Below are 23,386 nucleotides of genomic sequence, written 5' to 3' on the forward strand. Positions count from 1 at the left end.
GACTGTGAGACTATGTGCAACCAAGATTCCGTAATCGTGTTTCACATGATTTATGAATTTATACTGCAAGTGTGGTAATGAATGGTATAGTTCGAATTACAATTAAAAAAGGCGATAAGCGTTGAAATAAATTTACCAACCATTGTCAAACCAGACAGACGTTTAATAATAATTACCGAGGGATGAGAGGAACAATCACGTGTTTTTCCAAGATTTATTTTTCTTGAAATGAATTATTTAGTTACTCCAGAAATTGGAACCACAGTTGAGTGTGGTGGTTTACGACTCTTGGACTCAGTTCAATTTTCCTACGATTTTCAAAGTTCCAAGGTCGTATGCAAAAGAGGAACACGTGACTGTTTTCTTGCTGGGTGTAAGTACATATAACATGATCATTCGAATAACAGATTTCATTTCACATTTCGCAGTTCCAATACGTAGAAAATTAAACGACAATACAAGAATATTCATCAATATTAGTCACCATAAATCATTGTTCCCTGTTGTATTTTTAAGTAGTTTTACATCAGATTAATCTACTTCTTGGTTACTAATATTATTTGCACTCCTGTACGAACTTTGCAACTATAAAATTTACCTGTGCAAAATGATGCAGTTTCTTACGAAGTAGATATGTATTTTCATGATAAGTGGAATCAAAAAGCACGTTTATCCTACTATTAAAAGATTACGTTATCAACTGACGATAAAGTCGTGTTTTCCTGGCGAAATTAGAAAACACGTTCGAATAATTGCGAGCGAAACTGTGTATTGTTTGACGTGTGTTCACACGTATACCGAGAAGTAGATGACTGAGTGCTCTATCGCGGAGAATACCAGCACCCTACAGCCGCTGGCGTTCGACAGAGGACCTGAAGTGTAAGCACGATGGCGACGAAAGAGCGGAGGGGTTGCACAGGGGGTAGGAATACGTTCGGATCGCTCGAGACCAGCTCGAATACCGTGAATACAAAGACACCAGTTGCGTCGATCTTAGGCCGTCTCTGTCTAGTAGCACTTTAGTGGCTTTATTACATCGATATATCGATAATGTCGTCGTTTACCGTGGTTCCAGGCGACACGTACAATTTGCGGCATTGTTTCTTATCGCGATGATTTCTATCGATCCGCGGTGAACCGAGTCCTCGAGTAATTTGATAACGACATGCTCAGAATAATTAAAAAGATGCATGAATTTTCCAATTCATATTTTCAGCCATTGTGCATTTATTCGTTATTGTTTATTTCATATTTATATTAGTGTTTATGTAAACCTTTATTCTCCTAAATTCAATATTATTTGATGCAAAATAGTTACAAAATTTGTGAATAACGGTCATGTACAAGACATTATTTGTATTATTCATCCATTTGCATTATAGTAATCTCATTTGGTAGGTAGTCTATGAATTAGTAGAAAATCAGTTCTTGTATTTTCAATGGCTGAAACTATGAATTTTATTATGGCACGAATCGTAAGTGTTGATGAAGAAGAATGTAGTACGTTAATGTGTTGCAAGGGGTGTAACGATCTGTCTGTATTAGGGCAACAAGAAATAAACATACGTTTTAGATATAAATGTATGAGCGTCGCGTAGAAGTATAATAATCAACTTGTCACTTGGCAAATGAATCTTGTGTCACTAGGCCATCAAATATTTAGAGGTACTCTACGCGATGAGGCTAGCTAACGACGGCAAGGTATACGATAATTTCTCGTGATGGAACCAATGCGATTGTATGTATGCTCATTACTAATGATACATATCAGTTCTCGAGAATTGTGTTTAGGCATTACACGTGTATTACGGTACGTCGCCAATAGTTTCTGTAAAATGAACTTGTTGACATATCTTGTGGTGATGCAATCCAAATGTCAGTTATCAAGTATTATTGAGACCAACAGGATAATGATACTGCTGAATTTGAAAAACGGTCTCAAACGTAGGGTTAAAGTAGACAAGAACATGACTGTATAGAATGGCTGAAGTTTGTGAAAGTAATTAACGTGAATTCGATGCTACAGGTTATAAAATTCAGGTTACCATGATAACGTGACTGGTATACCGAGTTAATGAGGATGCCTCGGGCGAGCCTTCTTAATTCCTCAACGAGACATCCTCGGGATCTGCATTTGCAGTCGTCAGCTAATTGTAAGTAATTAAGTTCCGTACGAAACAAATACGCTTTGGAGGTCTTCTGTGTCTGTCTGTTTCAAGTGTTCCGTCTCTATGTGTAGGAGTTACAAAAAACACAGTGTTCCCATCTATGTAGTTTGTCCTCTTTTGCATTGTGTATACATACAGTCATCAGAATCGAAACATTATGAAACATTCGCGATAATGCCGTAGCATAGTGGCGGTAATCGATCGCGCGTTTCATAGCGATTAAATATTTAAGCGTCGCGTATAGTCGCGCTTGACCAATGACAATCGACAGTATTACTCATAAATAACGAACGATTGTTTAGAGAAGGGATATAAATGATTGTATTATTGAAACAGGAAGACTGTTTAGTAAGTAAAGAAGTAAACTGAAATTTTAACCGTGAATGGAAATAAACAAGGCAATACGGTCTGATAGACTGGTGAGGCGTGTTTGACCCAGTACGTTTTTTTCTACTGCTGTATATCAACTGCAATTTCTCCGTTTATACTTTTTCGTAATTCCAGTGCATTTTGCTGCGAACCTCTATTTTTGGATAAATAGAGCCTAATTGATCGGTGACAAGCAGTTTTGCAAACGTGAGAACTTCTCTGTCCTATTGATGATCGTTCTTTCACGTTTAATCGCTACTATTTAAATTCAATTTTAATTAAAATCCACGCCAAACAAATCCATTGAAAATATCCAGGAAATCCAATCGAACAAACACTAATGAAACGTGAAATTGATATTTTTGGGGAAAAAGCAACATTATTTCACCTCGGTTACGGAACACGCAATCGTAATTTTTGCGACGGAACGTCCAGTTACAGTTTCATGCTTTATTTGCATAAAATCGATGTTGCACGCACGTTGCTTTGACTTTGTGTACACACTGCTAGTTTTTTTTTTTTAAACCGCGTTCGTGTTGCAACAATAAAATCAATATGGTATGTATCATGGCTACGGACTCTATGTCTGTGCGATAAATATGATCGCTGTTTTATTATACGTAAATAGTGATGGACGGAATATTAAATAAAAAGTAAAAATAATAAGTTAAAATGGAGAAGTTTGAACTGCGTAAATAGAGGTGTACTTTTTGATAGAAACAATAATAGATGTTAGAAAGAAAGGAAGGGATATGTATATAACACTATTCCATGGACATAGTATTTTACGCTCATTAAAATGTACATTATCGCAAATTGAGGAAAGTTACGGACGCGAAACTCGAGCAGACTCTACTACACAGCGGTTCCTCGCCATCGTTTAAAAAATACAAGCGTATGGAGAAATTAAAATATTATTTCCACGTTGGGTTTCTCTGTTTTCAGCACATGCGAATCGATTTTTTGCAAAACTGGTGTCGCGTGTTATTCATGCGCTACAGGAAACTTCTGCGATTTCCATTTGGCGAGCATGAAAACAATGCGATAAACCACTTAGAGTGTACGATTACCAGAAAGAAAGTAAGATTGAAAAACTTGAATTGTTATATAAATTTTGAACGAAAAAATCTGTGACGAAAACTGGTACAAATGTGATTTGTCTGAAAACAGAAATGTGAAGTACTCTACTGTAATTTTAGAAAATTCAGGAAATATACTTTTATTATAGGTGTCGAATTAATTTTAATCGTGGCTGTTATATAAATATGAGATGTGCGTCAGTCTACAATAGGAGGTGTCACTCCATAATTGGAATTTCTCTTCATTAATATATCTGCTTTGTGAAACAATAAAATACTAAAAGACATCCATAAAGGAAATCAATATATATTTACGTCCCGTGAAAAGTATCGTTTTATTCAAAGGATTATTTTGTTCAAATGAAATATTAATAAACCGACGTCTGGGAATTTCACTGTATTTGACTTTGTTCAATCGCTCCCTGTTTTTCAACTGTACACTTTGAGGGATATTCGATAAACAATACCGATATTTTTTCTACAAAAAGATGACCGTATTGCTTTGCCTTTACGTGATTAATCCAAATACACGAGACGTACACGTGCTTCCTGTCGATGCAACAAACTGCGCTCGACCGACGGAACAAATTTAATTCGTACGTCACCGATGCTGTTCCGCAAAATGTCACGTCTCGCTGGCTGATACGTATTCCTACCCTTTTTAAATAATTAACGGAGGACACGGGCTCTTTCGGCCACGGAATCAGCGAGCGGTCCGTAAATATTGAATTGAATGTCATTGCCTTCGTGTCCGTAGACTGATATAGAATACGAATTTCGTTGTGCGAATCGTCGAACGGCTGTCCATCAAACCAGGCATCGTTACATCCACTCGATACCTGGAAATAGTTGTCTCAATCATTCATGCAAATCGTATATTCCGACGGTGACCCTATTTCGTAAATTGGAACGAATCGATTCATGTACTTCGCCGTTCCTTCCACGTATATCCTACCTTCCGTGGAATTTCAACGAAATATGTGTATATATATACAGGATGCGACAAAATTCGTGGCATAACCGGAAAGGGGATAGCTCTTCGTGTAAATATGTGGAGAAAATATAGGAAAATATAATTTTATATGTAGCTTAGTTTTAGAGAAAATTCAATATGAAAATGTACCGGGACACGCGTAATTTTCGTTACGACTTCGTTAACGTCTCTGCCCATTTCTGGTTACTACTACTTCTGTTGGTCTTCAGTGGAGTTGTGCATGAATATACGAAGTGTGACAAGATTCGTGATATAACCAAAAAGGGGATGATTCTGTATGTAAAAGTCCATCGAAAACGTGCTATAGAATTTGTTCATAAGAAGCTTCGTTTTTGAGAAAATTGGCTTTTAATGGGACTGCGTTTCATTACGCCTTGGTCACTGTGTCTGTCCATTACTGGTTATTTCTACTGGCACTGGTGTCTAACTAGTTATATCCAAGTCTAGTTTTACCCAGTTCGAAAATAGTAATACCCGCGTGAAGTAGGTATTACACATATCGAGGTTAACGTTACTTTAAGTAGAAGTAGCGAGTATTGGCCAGATATGCTTTTCTATCTCTTGTATATCGAAATGCGAAATGCGATACGTGAGATGTAAGACTTTCTAAAATGTCAGTTTTTCACACCATTCTTGAAGAAGGAAACGTGCACTCTCATCGCAATGAACATCCTAATATTGGTTCCTCAACGTACATCCAACACACAGATACAACATGACACATACGAGATTACATAACACACGAGGATTACAAGAACGAAGTACATACACGAGAAGTATCGAGGAAGCGCAAAGAGATAGAAAGAGTAGCAAGTACAGAGAAGAACACGATTCATACCATTAGAGACGTTGCTCTGAAAAGATCAAAAGGTTCAGGGGGGCAGGAAGGGTATCGAGTAGCTGAAGAAGAAATTATTCACTCGCACTGTCGAGCTACGCCTACGATGGAAGAGTCGATGGATTCGTTACTTCGTGGCTTCATTATTTTAATAATGTATTTGAACGACTCTCGAAATTGATTGAAAAAAGTGAATAAATAAAAATGAAACCGAAGATTTAATTTCAACGGGTGTTCAATTATCTCGTGCTGGTTCGATTGGGTCCAATTATTTTAAACGAGTTGACGAACAGATTCTCGTACTAAAACTAAATTTCAAGAAAGAAATAGCTTACTATTTGTTCACGAAAAAATAGAAACTTATAACAAGATGATAAATAAATTAAACACGAGTTAACAGGCCTTGTAAGTAGGTAGCATTTACAAAATTCATTTCGAAAATAATGCAAATTTAATTTCTGTACATTTTGATCAAAAAGAAAGCTAAATAGTCCTAAACTCTTTCAAATGATTCAAGTAATTTCAAACCACGCGTGAATATTACATGTTTATAAATGTGATACAGAAAATTGCGAACTACAGAGTAATCCTTGGAGTGCGCATCGACTCGACGAATCATAGACGAGATCCAACAGGATAGAGAGGTTTTCGACGTGTTAAGATATCGAATCACCCGGAAGGAGAGAAAAGTGGTCTCTAAGAGAGAAAGAGGGTGAATGGGGTCGCATGCAACGACACAAAAAAAGCGACAACGAACGGACGAAACATGGTTTGACGAAGGGACCGATTGTTCACCTCTCCTGGACTCAACGTCGATGGTGATACACTCGGCTGGCCGAGTGTCGAACTGCATGAAGATGGTGGTGAAGGCGGGGTCGATGACGAAGGGGACCAAGAAGAGGAAGGCAAAGAGGCTGAAGGTGCTGAGGAGGATGAAGAACGCGGTCGTGTAGAACAGCAGCTTCTGCAGGAACGTCTGCTTCTCCTTTTCGTCCGCCATCTCGGAGAACAAACGGCAGTGCTCGTTTCAATGATGCACCCAGTTGACGTCGTCTTCGTCGTCGTCGTCCTCGGCGTGCTTGCTGCCCGTCGTCACGTTGGACGTCGATGAGACGAAACGATCTGCGGATTTGTCTCCTGTTTCACTGCTCACCTCTCCCGTTTCGTCGCGTCTCAAGGAAATCGAGCTCTCTCTCGCCGACCTTCGGTCTTTCGTAGTAGTTCCGTCGCGGTGGAAGTCGTTAGAAAGTAGGTTTACGAGTCGGACGCGAGCACGGTTTGAATAACTTGGGGTGGTTAAAAATGACGAGGGATTGGATATTTCGTTTCGGCATTCCTACTATAGATTTTTCTTTGGTAACAGTAAAATTAGAAACAGTATGTTTGATTGAACATGTCTTATTTATTTGGTGTTCATTTATGGGGACTACCAATTTGCAGCAGTATTGTGAATTTTGTTACTTTGTATGAGGGTAGAGTTAGCCTGATTATTAAATCATGCTTTCATCTTGTGGGTTTGAACGCAGGTCGAATGGAGTAACACAAAGAGTAAATGCTATATTAGTATGTCTTTAAATTATTTGACAAAATGTAGATCACGTATATATCGATATTTAACTTTTCAACAGAATATCATCCATCTAATAATCTAAAATAATCTCTTGAAGACCGATACACTCGATCATGTTTTCTAATTACTCCTTAAGAAGCCTCGAAGAAGGAATGGGACGTTAAAAAGAAGTTTTGATATAACCATTATATTTTACCTATTCCGACAAACTTAGTTTTCGGTTGCTCCGGAAAGTCCAATAACTATAACAATTTTCAACGAAGGAGGTCATTCTTCCGTAACGCCCATTCGGCCGTATGAATTACACATTAGGTCAGGTTAAGATAGTGTTAGAAAAGTCTCCAGATCTCATGCGCCTGGCAGCGTTTAGCCACCAGCTGACTTCAGCGATCGAACATTTCATGGTCTCGTGAATTTAGAAGCTATTCCATTAAATAAGTTACGCCTAGAGTTAGGTCAAGACAGTATCAGCGAAGTCTCCGTATCACGTGTGCCTGGAAGCGCTATAACGAGAATTAACTTATGCGGTCAAACATTCCGTTGCCTCGTGGACCTAGAGGCTATTCGATTCAACGAGTTAGGCCTTGAGTTAGGTCAAGATAGAGCGAGGAAAATCTCTGCACGACGGTAACCTAGGAAGCGTTAAACTAATACCTAATTTCCGTTGCATTAAGAATTTGGTAGCTATTCGAGTGAACGAGCTAAGAGTATGTATACAGTGGTTCTGAAATTTTGCTTTATTTAAATGTTCGTTAGTATAAACTAAAAAGTGTGGTATACATATGATACGAGGACTGGTGTTTCCTTTGAAATAAAAAAAAACAGTAATAACACAAAGTGTGGAATAGTTCTTAGGTTGGATCAATAAATATTTGTTATACTTTTCTAGAAAAGGAAATACTTTTGAGTTCAATAAATTTTAAGAAATACAGCATAACTAAAATTCCTTGAATTACTGTAGGATATCAGCAAGCTATTGAAAAATCTATCATTTCAACCACAGCCAAGCATTACAGAAGCTATAAATTGTTTCTATGTTCTGTTTTTAAAATCGCTTTGGTTGGAATTTATTGAAGATTTCAGACAATCGATAATGAATAGCGAGCAATCGTTCTGATCGCAGTTTTCGAACTCGATGTATGATACAGGAACGGTAAATGTGTTTTCTTTTACGAAATCTTTAAAGTTTACCGATTTCGTGTTCGGGCTGACGCACCTTATGGGACACTGAGAAGATCCCAAAGTAATTTGTGCTACGATTCTGTGCTCCGTCAGTGTTCGAGTCGTCTACTATATTTATCGCATCAGTGTCGACATTGTTTCAGGAAAACGGAGTTTTCCTGTGTCGGGATTCGATAAATCTCCACGGACGACGCGCGATTCTAGAAGCAGTATCGATTACACTTCCAGGATCCTGTGACGCTCTTTAATCTTCCGCAAGGTACAATTTAGAAGAAGCGTTGTTTTCATTGACAACAGCAATGCGAAGAATTTGGATAATAAAATATTGTAAGAACCGTATCTCGATTACACTAACTACTTTTTATGGTCTATTAAATGAAACTATGTTTCTGGTGGATCGTTCAGTATATATGTATTATAATATTGCCATTCTACTTCATTTATTTTCCGGAAAATACATAAATAAGGTAATTGGAATTTAATAGAGGAAAGAACAAAGTAACGATATAATAATGGCGCTTTGCCGCAATGACTAATTGTGCATTTTAATATCGGTAATGGAAGTTAATCAGAATGCCATTATTCTCTCATTATTTTCTTCTCTGCTCCATCAAATACCAATTTCCTTATATTTATTTGGAAATCCTATACAATCGGATATAAAATATTGTGCTACGAAGAATAATTCATCAAAAACAGGACATTTCATTATTTTTCCCTTGAAATTAACAACGTTCCCATCAAATATTTTGTCAACTTGTTTAACGGCCAACCTAGACAATTCGAATTTCCCTGATTAATGTGCCACGATCTTTGTATTCGCAAAATATATCTGGAACACGGAAGCAAAGCGTAAATAAACATAAACGTACACCTAGACGCGTTCCATCAGGCTCTCCAATACTGCCAATGGTTTCTGCTATCGATTTTGAACGCGCCACGGCAATATGTTGCTCTTTATTATCCCGTAAAGAAGACGGACCCCTAGCTATTCGCATCTCGAATTACCGCTCTCGGAGCGATCCCTTCATTCATCGAACCGGCACGAAGCAATTTCATAGTATTAGGCGTAAGAAATTACCATGACAATGAACCAGGAGCACGACACGCGAGTTACGAGCTTTTCATTCACGCGTCTTCGCATAACAACCACGTGCGAATAATTCTATTTGGACACCGTTACGCTCGAAACTTTTACTGGCCTCCTCCTGCAGGCGTTTCCTCGCACCCCTGGACATGTTTGATTCACGCCGCGGGGTTTCATCGAGTTGGAGAGCCTCTTCGGTGGTACACATATTTTTCCGACTCGTTGTCAATGAAGAAAGTATTTTTCCAATACTCGAAAAAAAGATCTGTATAATGCTTGCATTTTCTCAGTACTTTTTTTTAAATTCTTCCGTTTTTGGATGATTTAAAAACGACAAAAAGAATTTGGATTAATGTTTACGTAATATTTCATAATTCATATAATGCTGGAAGCATTAAATGCTATGTCAATAATAGTTAACAAAGTATTGGTTGTCCTAGAAAAAAGCCAAAACATGAAAAGGATTTTAAATGTACAAACTTAGACTTCCACAAAGGTATTTTCTCTTTCTTATATTATATATAAAAAGTTATTTCCCTTTCCGTATTCAATGATACCGACGCCATCGACTCCAACTTCCTACGCTACTCTCAGTTTTACAAGTTTTATCTGCCCGCTGAAAGCTGAGAAACTCTCTTCCTTGGACACTCCGGAAGGAAAACGAACGCGACTTGGGTTTTGAGCTTTGCATACTTTTGGGATCGCGAAAATACTGCCTCCCTTTATTGGATTCTGAGGAACCCGCGTATCACGAGCCTCCCCACAGGCGCAGCCCGCCCTTAAAGCTTTCAATAACGCGTCGCGCAAGCTCCTTTTAATACATCCGACGAGGAAACGCGAACGACCACCGAACGCTGTCCCCGGCCGCCCTCTTTTCTCCTCCTACCCATTTACCAACGGAACTTTAACTACACTCGACGCTTCCCGTGCACTTTAGGCCGCAAACTGCGGATTTGTTTTATTGGATTGGCCTGATTTACGTAGCGCCAGTTTTATGGAGATAAAACTTAGTCCCGAGCACTAGCGTATCCGAGTATCCTCCAACAGGGAGTTTCCCTTCACCACCTTCTTCTTAAAAGGAGAGCTCGTGTTGAAAAATTATGCTCGAGTTCTTTACGATGACGATTACACGCGCGGGTTACGTGACAGCGATGGACAAAATTTTATTCCCTAATTTTATGGAAGAATATTCTTTATCGATCTTCTCTCGAATTAACATTTTTCAACCTCCTTGGTCATGAATTCTTTTGGATAAGAAATACATGGCATATGTACCAAATTTAGTGTGATTCAATACAATCTGAGTATTTTCGCAACGCCCAAGAGAGCTCTATGCTCTCAGAACTCTTAGTGTGTTATAATTTATAATCGATGTTGCAACCAGTTATTTTTGTATCAAGGTCTTGACTTCCATGAAAAAGACCGTGTACAAGAGAATAAAAATTTCTTATTTCCTCTTGTTATCGATAAATTTTCTTTTGTTGGTTTTTCGAAATTCGTATCTGGATTAGAATCTCGTCCGTCTCTGTCGCGTGAATGCGCACGTAATTGAAGCGGCTGGCTTGCAAAAAGTACTTTATCAAGCTCGAGGGTTTTAGTCAGCAAGATAGAGTAATAGTACTTGATCTAAGCGCCATTTAATTAATTACGGGAAGCAAAACGGGACGTAAACTTTTCTAGCCTACACAGCGGCAAGTTTTTAAACTCTGTCCAACTAATTTGTTTGCGAGAATTCCCTTTAAAACTTCGCGTTCTGAGCCTGGCCATGGAGTTTTCTAGTTTACAGTCTGTGAGTGGCTGTTAGAACGTACTCGTCGTGCGATTGCTGCTTTTTTAAGTTGTTCTAATACAACCGCATCGTTAAGACCGATCATCAAAATAAGTAAATGTAAAATGTACAAATCGATCGACATTTTGGAAGGAAAATGAAATTTGTTTCGAGCCATAAGGTTCAAAGAGCATGGAAGATCATTTTATGTTTCACGAAAGGCAGGAATGTAAGGTATGCTTTCGCAAACTGCATTCCTTTCTGTTTGACCTGCATTTTCCGCTTAAATTCAAAGAAACTAGATTTCATGACCACAAAGTGCTATTCTCCTTTATTGACTCGGCGTGCTCCGTGCCCGACGAGTTACGTCAGAACAAGCTGATTGCACACAGAGAGCTCAAAGGAGCGTTTTGTGTGAAATCATCCTCACCGTGTCTTTTATCGTTTTGCATTTTTCCTTGACTTGTACGCTATTTCGCAGCAAAAGAATCCTACCCACGCTTACATCTCTACTATCTATCTTTTAGCCAAAAATTTGGCACGAGAAATTCTTTGTGCTGCTATTTCCTTGACGTTGAAAATTTCAATTGCTTTGAATTATGAAGGTATCCCTTCGTATGTAAAAAGGAAGAATATCGCAAGCGCCATCTAAATAGAAAATAAAATATCTATTGAAAGGGTTCTTACTTTGAAATTTCTTTTACTCTGTCTTACGTAGTACTGCTAGATGGAGCAATTAGGTGGACGCGTTTCTTTCTTTCACCCACGTGGAATACTACTTTTTATTTTATATCGTTTGCGTTCGACTGGCTGTTCAACCGTGTGTTCCTTCGTGAATCAGTAGGTGACTGTCTTTTGTGTTCCGTAACTCAGATGTTTCAGTCGTTATTTCTGATTGCGAAATTCAAACCTTATTGTTACCAAAACTGTAGCAAAATTTCAGTAATAGATAGTGTAGCTTTCTATTATTGAAAAATTTTGAAATCGATTCTGTAGTTTCAGAGATTACCCCCTACATACAAACAAGTTTTACCTCTTTATAATATACTTATAGACTTATAGATTTCTCAGAAGCCGAGTTGAGAGCTTGATGAAGTTTGTACGGGTAAGTAATTGCTAATTAACGGGAAAGTATTCGTTAAACAGAATTGCAGCTTGAAATTCTCCGTCAAAAGGCATAATCGGTGATTCTGTTTTGAAGCAACCACTAATAGGGACTGCAAAATGGATTACGTATGAAGGAGATATTGATCTAAACGAGGGTAGCGACCATTATGCGCTTCAAGCGCTGGTTTGAAAGAAAGTAACGCTAGCTGCACGGTGGAGCGACATATGTTCTTTCTCATAAATTTATTGAAGTGTCGAACAACTGATACAGAGGAATAGCGATGAAAATTAAATCACCTGTCACGGTAATATAAGAAATACGACAAGACTACAATTAATGTACGAATGGAAAACGTATTGATGACCAAATTTTGAATTACTCGAATAAGATACGAAAGTAGATGGCAAGATATTTAACTTTTGATACCAAAATATTTCACGTCTCTCGTCGTGGAAAATTGATTAGTCGCGTATATTGTGCATATTCCACGAATATCAGGCGTGCACCTCGCATCAACCGACTTATAAACGCCTACAGCATCGAATAGGTTAAGTATCATTCTCGTAGGCGTGACATGTATTGATGTTCCGCTGAAAAAATCCGGAAGAGTTCATTCCTCAGCCAAGACTATCGTTCCAAGGCATTTTACATCGTATCGAATTTCAATTTACACGGGTGGTACTAAAACTCGAACCGTCCCAGCTAAATCGCGTTGTGTCAGCTGCAACGTCTCGATCGCTCCTTTAGTCGATTCAGAACGAGCCCTTTCGGCAGCAATCTTGTCGACTAAATACACAAATTTTCGATCCGATCGAAAATAAAGTAACTAAGCATCGTCATGGTATTAGCTGGAAGAAATTTTTCGACCTTGGACTAAGGGCTTCTTAAGTATAAACGATTACACGTCAGTAGACAGAATTATATTTACCGTTAATTTAGCGTATTTACGATTTTTTAACTAGAAAGGAAGATGAAAAAGAAGCATTAGAATATTTCTGATCAAAGTTGTCCCAATTATCTTCATTTTCGACATTGTCGCTTGATTACAATTCTCTCGATTGATCAGCAAGTCTATATTGATAATAAATGTTCTTGTGACTGTCAGATTATCGGTTAAAAGATATAAAAGTATAATCATTCAAAAATTAAACATCAGACCCATGTATTAATAAAGAATCAACATATAAAATGTATCAATTATCATTAACATCAAAATATCCTCACATTTTGGAATAATTATATACTAAATATCGAATCTTAGTCACTCCAAACCTGAAGAAATGTGGAACGTAAAATCGAAACCATATAATTTTCCCTCCATGAGGCATACAAGTGCCTTATTAATTCTGGAGAGACCCCCGGAAGTCATCCCAGGGGTTAATTTAATTTTTCTTTGATCCAACGGTTCGTTTCCTATCTGTTCTCAATTTTACTCTCTTGAGGAATCGCTTTCGCTCAACCGCGTTCGAGTTTCGCGATTCCGTCGTGTTAAGAAACCCTGAGCGACGAAAGCTCGTTCCAGTCTCGAAAGATCAAATCGTCGCACAGCGATCCTTTCGCGACAAAACGGGGGACGCTTTACATTCGCGGCAGCCACTCGACGTAAATCAACACGCCTCGCATTAAGTGTTCGCGTTGATTACGCCGGCCATGTCCGCGCTGAACGAAGTATCCAATCTACGGAAGGAGACACGCCAGGGCCTCGCAAATGGAAGCAGCCTCGTTAATCAGCAATTAGTATATGCACGGGCGTGCTTTTCAATTCACCATTTACCCACGATGTGCGACGGTGTCTCCGACTGGTCGTTGAAAGGGTCTCGAGTAACCCTCTCAAAGGCACCGACGAAACATAATTGACGTCCGACTGGAACCCTCGGGTCTCGATTCGTCTGGGTTGCAAAATCAGTCTCGTGTTTCGGGGAATCAAAAGCCACTCCTTTCACCGTTCACTGGGAGGGTGGCTTTTTTCTCGAAAATTGAAGCAACATCGGCCTCGATGGATGCTGCCATCTGAAACTGGGCCAACAGTTTCCGAAGAAACTGTCCTTCCCTGCGGGAGGGGGTCTCATCGCGTGAACGAATGGCAGGTAAATTGGTGGCAGAAGGGTTGGATGTACCTGAGAGCTATAGAGACTGGCCACAGATGAAATTCAGCTCGGGCGATTAGACATTTTTAGAGGAGGTGAATTAGTGGTTAAGATTTCCTATCGCGAAAATCTGGTGATTGGTAGCATTATTGTTGTAAGAATGCACTCTGGAGGATAGCTCCTTGGAGTAAATCAAGGATGGATTGCTACCGAATGGAATTCAGCATTTTTCGATGTGGTAAGTTCACTATTGGTCGGGATTTCATGCTACACGAATAAATGGTTAATAAAAGATCACTGTCATGATAATTTGTCGAGAATTCTCTTTCGTCATGGTGATCTTTCCACGGAATCCACGAGGAAGTTCGAAAGGTAGGGATCAGCGATGGTGTTTCGATCCGGGACTCTAGGCGCGTCCTGAGCCGTCGAAGGCGTCCGACCGAGAGAAAGCTCGATTTCGCGATATAGGAACGGAAGTGTACCCCCTATGAAGAAGAAGAGAAATCGTCGGGGCTCTGCGCCCTCTTCCTGTGCCCCCGCATCCTGTCCCACCTCCTCCTCTTCCCGCGTTCCTCACTGGCCCTTTTCCTCCTCCCGCCCCGTGGTCTTCGTCGCCTACTTCGCCGCACTATGTCACACTATCCACCGTGCACATTTGTCTCGCGATCTCGTTAACCAACCCGACCGACACCCGCCGTTTTCCGTCGAGCTGCTCGAATTTTCTCTCAGTCCTACCCTAAAAACGTCACATCCTCGACGGGTTTTGTTATTTGTTTTCTTTTTCCTTTCCTCGGCGTTGAAACGTTACGGCGCTCGACGTCGATGTCTGTGGTCGCGGTCAGCCTCGAGGTGCCATTCAAGCCTCCATCGGGGCGAGTGTTACGCACGGTGGTAATCTACCGCGGGAAATTTTCGTCCTGGCCGCGGCGCCGACGGATGCCGGGCTACTGCAGTCGGCGGAGCTTTTGGGCGAGCTTATTTTCGAGCGACGGCAGCGCCACAGTGGCATCTGGTGGCATCGACCGCCGCCAACGACGCTCACGCCGACATCGTCGACACCACCGTCCAGGGCGTCCCCTGTTGTAGGCCTCGGTTCATCCCGTCGCCCGCTTTCCTCGTAGTTTACCCGACCTCCCGTTGGTTTCCTTGCCCTTTGTCCTCCCGCGAACGCGCGTTTCTCCCTCTTTCCGTTTTGCCCTCGCTTCGCCGACGATCCACGACACTTCCGCGTTTTTTTTCGTTTCTCCCGTGTCTTCTCCGCGAGAAGGATACGCGCTTGTCGTTCATTCACCACGGTCCACCCTCTTAGAACTGGCCCGATCATCGATCCGGGAACGCGGCTGAATCGACTGACTGGAAGCTACCACGCGGTATCATTGACAGTTCAATTACGGTGGCCCAGAAAATTTCACGGGTTTCGATCTATTCGTTTATTATTTGTATGTTTGAAGAATGCGGGGTTGAAATCTCTGAGTCTTAGTTATCGAGCGCAGAATAAACATGGAGGATTATCGCATTTGTAGTTTTGAAACTGGATTAAGGATGGTAATGATTGTCATTCCTGGGACGTGAAGTATTATTACATTTCTGGTTACAGAACCGAGTTGGGGTGGGAAACAATTGTTATTCGTGAAAGAGGGAGTATTATTACGGGTCTAGTTGGGAAACTAAATTGGAATGGAAAATAATTGTTACTCGTGAAACGTCAAGTACCTTTGATACATTTTTAGTTGAGAGACTGAATCGAGACTGAAAGTAATTGCTATTCTTGAAGGAGGTTAGCAAATTTTCAGGGTGCTCAAACAAATTTCCACTTAACTATTACAACAGAGTTATTGTTATTCCTTACATTTCAATTTTGAGCATCCTATTGAATCATAACTGCCATTAAAAATAATTTCAAACTTGCTGATTTATCGTCTAAACTACATTATTTAGTTAACGATGACGTTCCTCTAACGTGGAACTTGAAAAAGGTAATAGCTTGAAGTGGAAGCACTTGGATCCTTACGCGTATGTGTAATTTTCACATCGGTGTGATGTCTGAAATACACTGATAAGGTTACGTAAAACGATACGAGCACACTCTACAGAAAACGTTGAATTAACTCCATAATTTGCTCGAATTCAGTATTATAACAATCATTCATTTTTCAATGTAGACATTTTTCAGATATAAAGCATCAAGAAATTATTGTAAATTCCTGTAATTCTGGCACAATTTATCCTCGGGCAACAGAATGTTTAAAAAATGCTTGCTGTAGGGCGAAGGACTGGGATTTCCAATTTTCAGAAAATTCTGTGAAAGGGTAGCCGAGAAAAATAGTCGCTGGCCTGATTGGATCGATCGAAGGTATGTATCCGACGAGTGCCATAATGAAGCGCAACCTAAAATTAAAGCCGAGTTGGTGCAACCCAACGGAAGTGCTTGGCGAAACTGGTTTATAAACTTTCGCGAATTTCGTGAAACCGCGCTTAATGATTTAATGCTAACTGCGAGTTCGATCGCAGTTATTCTCCAAATGATTCATCCTTCGACGTTGCTATCTGGTTTCACAGCGAATTCTTGTTACTCGTTTCCAGGGAAATGTGGAAGGTCGCGAAAATATATTATATCGTGGCACCCGTCGCTGTTACTATTTATATTGAATATCATTTTACACGGAGACGGTTCACCTCGCGCGCTGGAAATTAGCCAGAGAATTTTAATCGATTTCCGACGTTTAAAGCCAAGTTACAACATATTTATTGACGCCTATAAATGGAGTTTCGTTAACTCTGCCGCAGGCAATCAATCGAAACTGCGATCGAAGGTTAGATGGATACCTGAGTTCTCATTTCTTTTTTAAAAGATAGGTTTGTTTGTTGCCCTATTTGGCAATTGGAAATTAAACAGAATCCACTAGACACATGTACAAATAAACGCACCAAATTTCAAAAGATTCTATCAGGTTCCATGGCTGCGAAAACATCATGAAAATTGCCTCGAAACTGGTCAAAGAAAGTGTACTTCCTTAATAATTAAAAGGTTTCTTATTAAGAATTAAGTAGCGTCTCGAGAAGATGGGATGACGGAAGTTCTCCTAGGTCGTGTATGCACCCTCAAGGGTTTCTCTAATGACTCAGTGCTGATGCAGCCCTGGTGCTGCGAGGCAGAAACCAATAAGAACCGGTCTAGCTAGAGTTTGGAGCAGTTGTAAATCGTTGGAACGAGGTTGGGAGGCGCGGCGGTGTTCCAGACAAGCCTGAGAAATTAGGTGAGTTTGTCCAGTACGGTTAATCGATCCTCGCGGGAGGACCATTCCTCTAATGGAACCTAGCTCCGCAGGAATTTTCCTATTAATTTGATTGTCCATCGAACCTAGAACTATGGAGGAACTCCGAAATCGCGACACGATTCTAGAACTCGGCTACAACCGGGACAAAAATCCGCTTCGAAGATAGTTAGCCATTGTTTCCGAAAATTTCATCGATTTTTACAAGGTTCTGCGATATCTCTGTCCTTTATCACGTCCTTTTTGTTCCAGCTGTTGTCAGGTATAACCGTCTGAGTAGCAAATGCTATTAAGTCAGATGACACCTTCCCGAGATTGCCACGAATGCCATAATTGCGTTTCCATACTCATATATTTTGCAACGTTTCCAAATACCAGACAAGTCGAAAACGGGACAAGGCTGTTGCTTTCCGCGATTACCAATGTCATCGAGATTCCACGTTACCCAGGAAACTTCTGCTAAACGTTTTCGTCCTTCGTTAGCATAATTCACGCGACCGAGTGTTACGAGACTGAATTCACCATCGCAAAGTGTCGTTTCCTATTCGGTGTACGATAATATTAGCCGAAATTAAATCTACTCGTACGTTGCTTCCGCTTTTACAGGATATCTAATTGTAATGGTTACACCTGAACATCGCAAAATTAATTTGAGTTACGATAGTTGGTAGTTATAACGAACAAAATTAAAGCGATGATTTAACGTTTCAACGCATGTTGTTATACTGTAAATTAAGTAGAATATTTAGAAAGTAGATTTAAACTTTGAATTAATAGAATGAAAGATGCAAATATATACTTGTAATAATAAGAACATTTACGAACATATATGTAGCCATGTATGTCCAACGTACTATGTATGTTTTAAATTATATCTGCTTCAAGTATAGAATACATTTTATCGCGAACATTAAGAAGAAAATAAACAATGTATCATGCGCAAATTATTAATATCAATAAAGATATTGAGAAATCTTTCAAATCTGGCGAAACTTGTACTAAAATTCTCGTCGAAATTTCTGGGTTCGATGTATTGATATAATTGGCCATACGATCTTCCTGGAAGAGTTCAACAACCAATTACCGTAAAATTTCAGTTCAGTTCATCGACCTGTCGGAGAAATTGAGGCGGTTCAGAATAGTGGTTACCGAAGTATTACGTGTCGGTGACTTAGTTTTGCGCTTCTCGTTGACATTGCCAATCTTAATAAGAGCTTTCGTACTCGTCGTTAGCACTCGAGTATCGAGTGCCTAGGCGTTTAGCTCCTAACAACAGCCCATAGAGAGATCGATCAAAACAAGCCTACAGGAAGTTGCACTTTGAACAATGTAGTAACAAAGCTTTCCTCGGTTAGCTGCTTGGCGTCGTTGTATTGAAAGTGAAGTGAGCTTGAAGCGCACTCAAGCCAGCCAGTGGTTTGCTTCTTTATTGAGACAGACGGCAAGACGGATATTCTTGGATTTATTCTTCCCCTTGTTATTCGAAATATCGTTACCGTACGACACACTTCCCGCTCTTCTTTTAACGATGTATGAAACACTCGACGCTCTTTCAATAAATCGTCCGTTAGACCAACATTCTCAACGAAAACCACGTGATGTAATATGTTGTATAAGTCACTACTTTGAATTATCTACGAAGACTATAGATTCAGATAGACCTTGCATCTTAAATCATCAATATAGTTGAAATTGAATACATTTGCTTAATACGGAAACATGGGAACGTACTACAACATATGAGCCTTTCACTGCACAAATTGATTACCTCCACCACTCACATAAAAATTGTAACATTATTTTTTGGCTATTCTTTCTTTTTAATTTTATATATTGTTAGATGTAAGCTAAATCTGTATTTATGCATTCTACAATATTGATTTGAATTTATATTGTAAAGGGAAATTTAAAAAATAATGTACATTATTTCATCGCATTTCTCAACTTTTTGTTTTATGGAGATAACAGATTTGTGCAATGAACGGCTCATACGTTGAATAATGTATTTCAAAAATGAATAATTAGTATACTATTACATTTACTCAACGAGGAACAATCACAGACACGGAATAAAATTCAGAAGAGAGTCACGAGCAAATGAATGCTGAGAAACAGTGCGCTAGACAACGCATGGATCTTTTGCCAGACGCGTGTATCGAAACGATAGTTATTTATTCTTTATGTTTACCGAGCCATCAGGAACGAGATTCCCACGTCGGTTGTCGACGGCGAAATATTAAAGTGCACCCTCGTAAATTTGCATTTCTCCGCCTCGACTTCTCATTTGAAATACGCTCCCTAGCGAGTTCACGATGAAAGAGTCCTGCGGGTCTTTATACGCACGCGACGGCTGGATTTAAAATAATGAGAAACGCGTTAGGAGATTGCGACTACTGGAACGAGGAATATTCAACGAAAGGATATGTGAAACTCGGGTTGTACACGGCGAACCGTTTTCGGGGAAACTAACATTCGATGAACAAATTGTACGCGAATTTTGAATAAAATAAAGTCGGAGTAAGCAGAAGAAAAGTCGACATTGATAGGATATATTAATCAAAAACTTAAAACAATCGAAAATATTATCAGGCATATAAATATTATTCGACATTCAATTAGTTGAGTTCATTTTTAGAACTGAGAGTTCAAGAATGATAAAAGGACCAGGTACATGTGCAACTTTTTCGTAGAAAAAGAATCTATCGAATAAGTATTTATAGTTTTAAAGAGTATCGCGAAAAATCGAATGATTAATTTCACTTTAACACTGCTAATAATTAATATACAAGAACGAGAGCTTTTATTTTCCACAAAAAAAAAAAAAAAAATGTTATTTATAGATTCTAACTTTATAATTATTCTACAGATGACTCAAAGGAAGAAAAATACAGCGTTGAATAACTTTCTGATTTTGACGAACATCCCAAGCATCTTTTCAACTAAACCAGACTAATAAGATGTACTCCTATCGCAGGCTGTTTATTCATCACTTCGAGTATAACATTTGGAGAGCTCAAGATCAACGTGTTCTGCTTATTTCTGGATTCTATTAAAGAGTTGCAGCGAGTTTCGTTTGCATCGCCAAGAAGGATCCTGTTTGCTCACGTGCTCGATGACGCCATCAAAGAATTTACCAGATTAAGTAGAGTGCAGGCTAACTTGGCTCTTTGGAGTGTAAAGTTCCGATTGCTCGTGCGTTCTTCGGCCAAAGATTTCAGTGAAATGATAGGAGTGACCCGTTCGTCCATTATTCTGCGATCTGATTGATTTGTCGCTTTGACACGCACACTCAAACAAAAGAGATGTTTATTACGGAGCATCGTGTCGTTCTATGGGCAACTGGCTGGTAGTTTACGTTTTATGGATCTCGTAATTTTTCCATGTATTTTGCGATGGTAATTGTTCGACCTGCGTACAGACCAGTTATGAGTAATCAATACGGCCTCGTCTACTCCGAGCCTGCTTTCTTATGGCGGATTGTTACTGCAACTTCTAATTGCAGTAGTACGCGAATGGTGACTCGGAGAGTTTTAAGCAGAATGTGCTTGCACGAACCAGACGAAGGGAAAATCAATTTGGTCAACATTCGATCAATTACGTATGTACGAAACTAATTTACTTTGCGATTCAATATGTAGTATTTCATCGTCTGTTATTAAACGGTGAGCTGTTGAATTTTTTAAGGTACATCGTTAGTAAAACAACTGGCTTTGTTAATATTCTCAATTACGAAAACATGGTTTCGTGTTCTCGGGATTAATTCTGTTGGTTGTAATTCAACCAACGATATTTTTATTAGACAATACGCGGTATCGTCACTGTTTCTTAGTGTTTAGAAGTTTTTGAAATTCATCTTGTAGAGACTGTTATTTTATAATACAAAGCACAAGCGCGATTGTTATTATAAAGCATTCATTTGCCCCTTGGGTGCTCCGCTACATAATGAGTTCTCGAACGTTCTTCGTTTGTTCTGAGTCGATGCATTCAACAAATTCTTCCCGCGAAAACAATGCTATCTCTGTGCTTCTTTTTTCGCCGGAGGTACTCTTAATGCGTGTAATGTTTCGAAAGAAATAGCTCCAGTATCGTGAAACTTTCCAGTTTAAGACAGTGGTATGTGAATCTATATTTATTATTGATACTAGTAAAAGTTTTGTATACTTTTACTCTTACGTATTCATTTAATTCTTTTAATTCTTAAATTTTACCAATTAAGAACAAACAATGGTTACTAATGGAACATTAATAATTTTAGTAATAAACGACCACGAATCTATTTATCTTGAATAAATGTTTGCTGATTAAAGAACAAAGAAAATGCGATTGTTCTTATTTGAATAATTTCAAATGAACAGGAAGCACTTCTTGTTCTTTCATCATGTTGCTATTGTGTGGTGAAAATGAGTCGACGCCACGGCACACGGTTTCATCAACCAGAGAGAAAAACGATACAAAGCCACGAACGTCCCGGCTTCCTGGTGTTGTATTGAACCCGTCACACGGGTGTTCGCGTACATGACAACTGTGTAAGCTTTGCCGGTTATGCGCGAAGAAGGCGACGAATCGTCCTTGTTAGCCCTGCCAGGCGAGATTGGCCCGCATTTCGCTGCCGTGTCATGAATCAAAGTTCTCCTTTTTCTCTTCTTATTCCGCCTCTGGCAGGCGTAATGTTTTCGACGATTGTTGGCACGTAACAAAAAGGGATGCAGACATGGAAATCATTAAAAAGTTACTTCATCGGGAGTCATGTTACACGAATCGATTCTTAAGAAGGAAGCTTTAGGAGCAACTTTCAGCTGAATTATTTCACGACGAGAGAGCAGGGAATTAATAACTTTTAACTGACGGTGAAACTCTCGAGCTGGTCAGCGCCCCTCGTCGAAATTTATACGTATAATTCTCGGTGCTTCTCGGGATGCTAACTCGCACAAAGGCTGTAAAAAACGACTCGATCGTTTAATCCCGTGTGTTTTATCACGTTATCGTTTAGAAGGAATCTTTTTAAATAACGTTCCATATCAGGTATTTAATCTTGGAGACTGACTTAGAATATTTACAGAAAGTAAATAGCGTATAATTTTGCAGCATTAACCCATTCACTGCCAGGTAAATTTAAAGCATTTCGCCTTGGGCGACAAAATTTAAAACAGATATGTAATGTAGGTTGTTACTTTGATAATATAGTGTGATATTAAATTTGTTGTTTTAAAGAGAAAATTTACGATCATCCTTTGCAATAATTTTAAACAATTTCAAAAGGCTATAAAGGCTATTATCTCGTATCGACATCTCGAATTTTGCAGTAAATAGGTTAATTGATCAGTTTGAAGTATTTGTTAGGAAGAGAATTTTGTTACTTGTATTCCTATTGAATTGGAATGCATTATACGATCTTCTGGTGGTTAACATATGTTAAAAACGCGAATTGTCGCGATGGTCAAGCGTCGACGAAGGGACGAGACGCAAAACCGAACAGCTGTTCAGAACACAATTATATGATACTGACCGAAATTCCGTGCGCGGTTCGCGACGAATCACGTACGTGGAAGTCAACAAGGATTGTCGGGAAGGATGTCAGGAATTTTGGTAATAATCTGCCATGAATTTCGAGTATTCGCCCGCGCCTGCTGCGCCTACTCCTCTTCAGATGTGACGAATGGCGAGAATATAGCGATCTCGATCGATGCGTGACTGTGAGTGAAATAAAGTATTGCTCCGTGACGTTTATGAACTTGCGATGAAAGAATTAGTTATTAGTTTGCAGTAGAGCTGGATCTAATAAATGACGTGAGATTTACAGTCTTAATCAAACGTTTGTTCAAATAACATTGTGACTGTCCAGAATGTAATCATTTTTAGAA

General features: G+C 39.3%; 1 protein-coding gene across 2 annotated transcripts in view; it reads right to left on the bottom strand.

Annotated features, from left to right (window-relative positions):
* LOC128877974 (cilia- and flagella-associated protein 298) overlaps positions 1–23,386 on the bottom strand; it is a 100,789-nt gene that overhangs the window by 20,659 nt on the left and 56,744 nt on the right. Inside the window, exons 1-2 of one of the 2 annotated variants that reach the window (XM_054125706.1) lie at positions 14,733–15,694; positions 6,244–6,570 (exon numbers count right to left, since the gene is read on the bottom strand). The exons of the other annotated variant lie outside the window; for it this stretch is intronic. Coding sequence (XP_053981681.1) covers positions 6,244–6,448 — 205 coding nt within the window. The 5' untranslated portion in view covers positions 6,449–6,570; positions 14,733–15,694. Of the gene's footprint in view, positions 1–6,243; positions 6,571–14,732; positions 15,695–23,386 lie in introns of those variants that run through there. 2 annotated transcript variants of the gene reach the window in all.

This window comes from Hylaeus volcanicus, chromosome 1 (genome assembly GCF_026283585.1).
Source record: "Hylaeus volcanicus isolate JK05 chromosome 1, UHH_iyHylVolc1.0_haploid, whole genome shotgun sequence".
Lineage (NCBI taxonomy): Eukaryota > Metazoa > Arthropoda > Insecta > Hymenoptera > Colletidae > Hylaeus > Hylaeus volcanicus.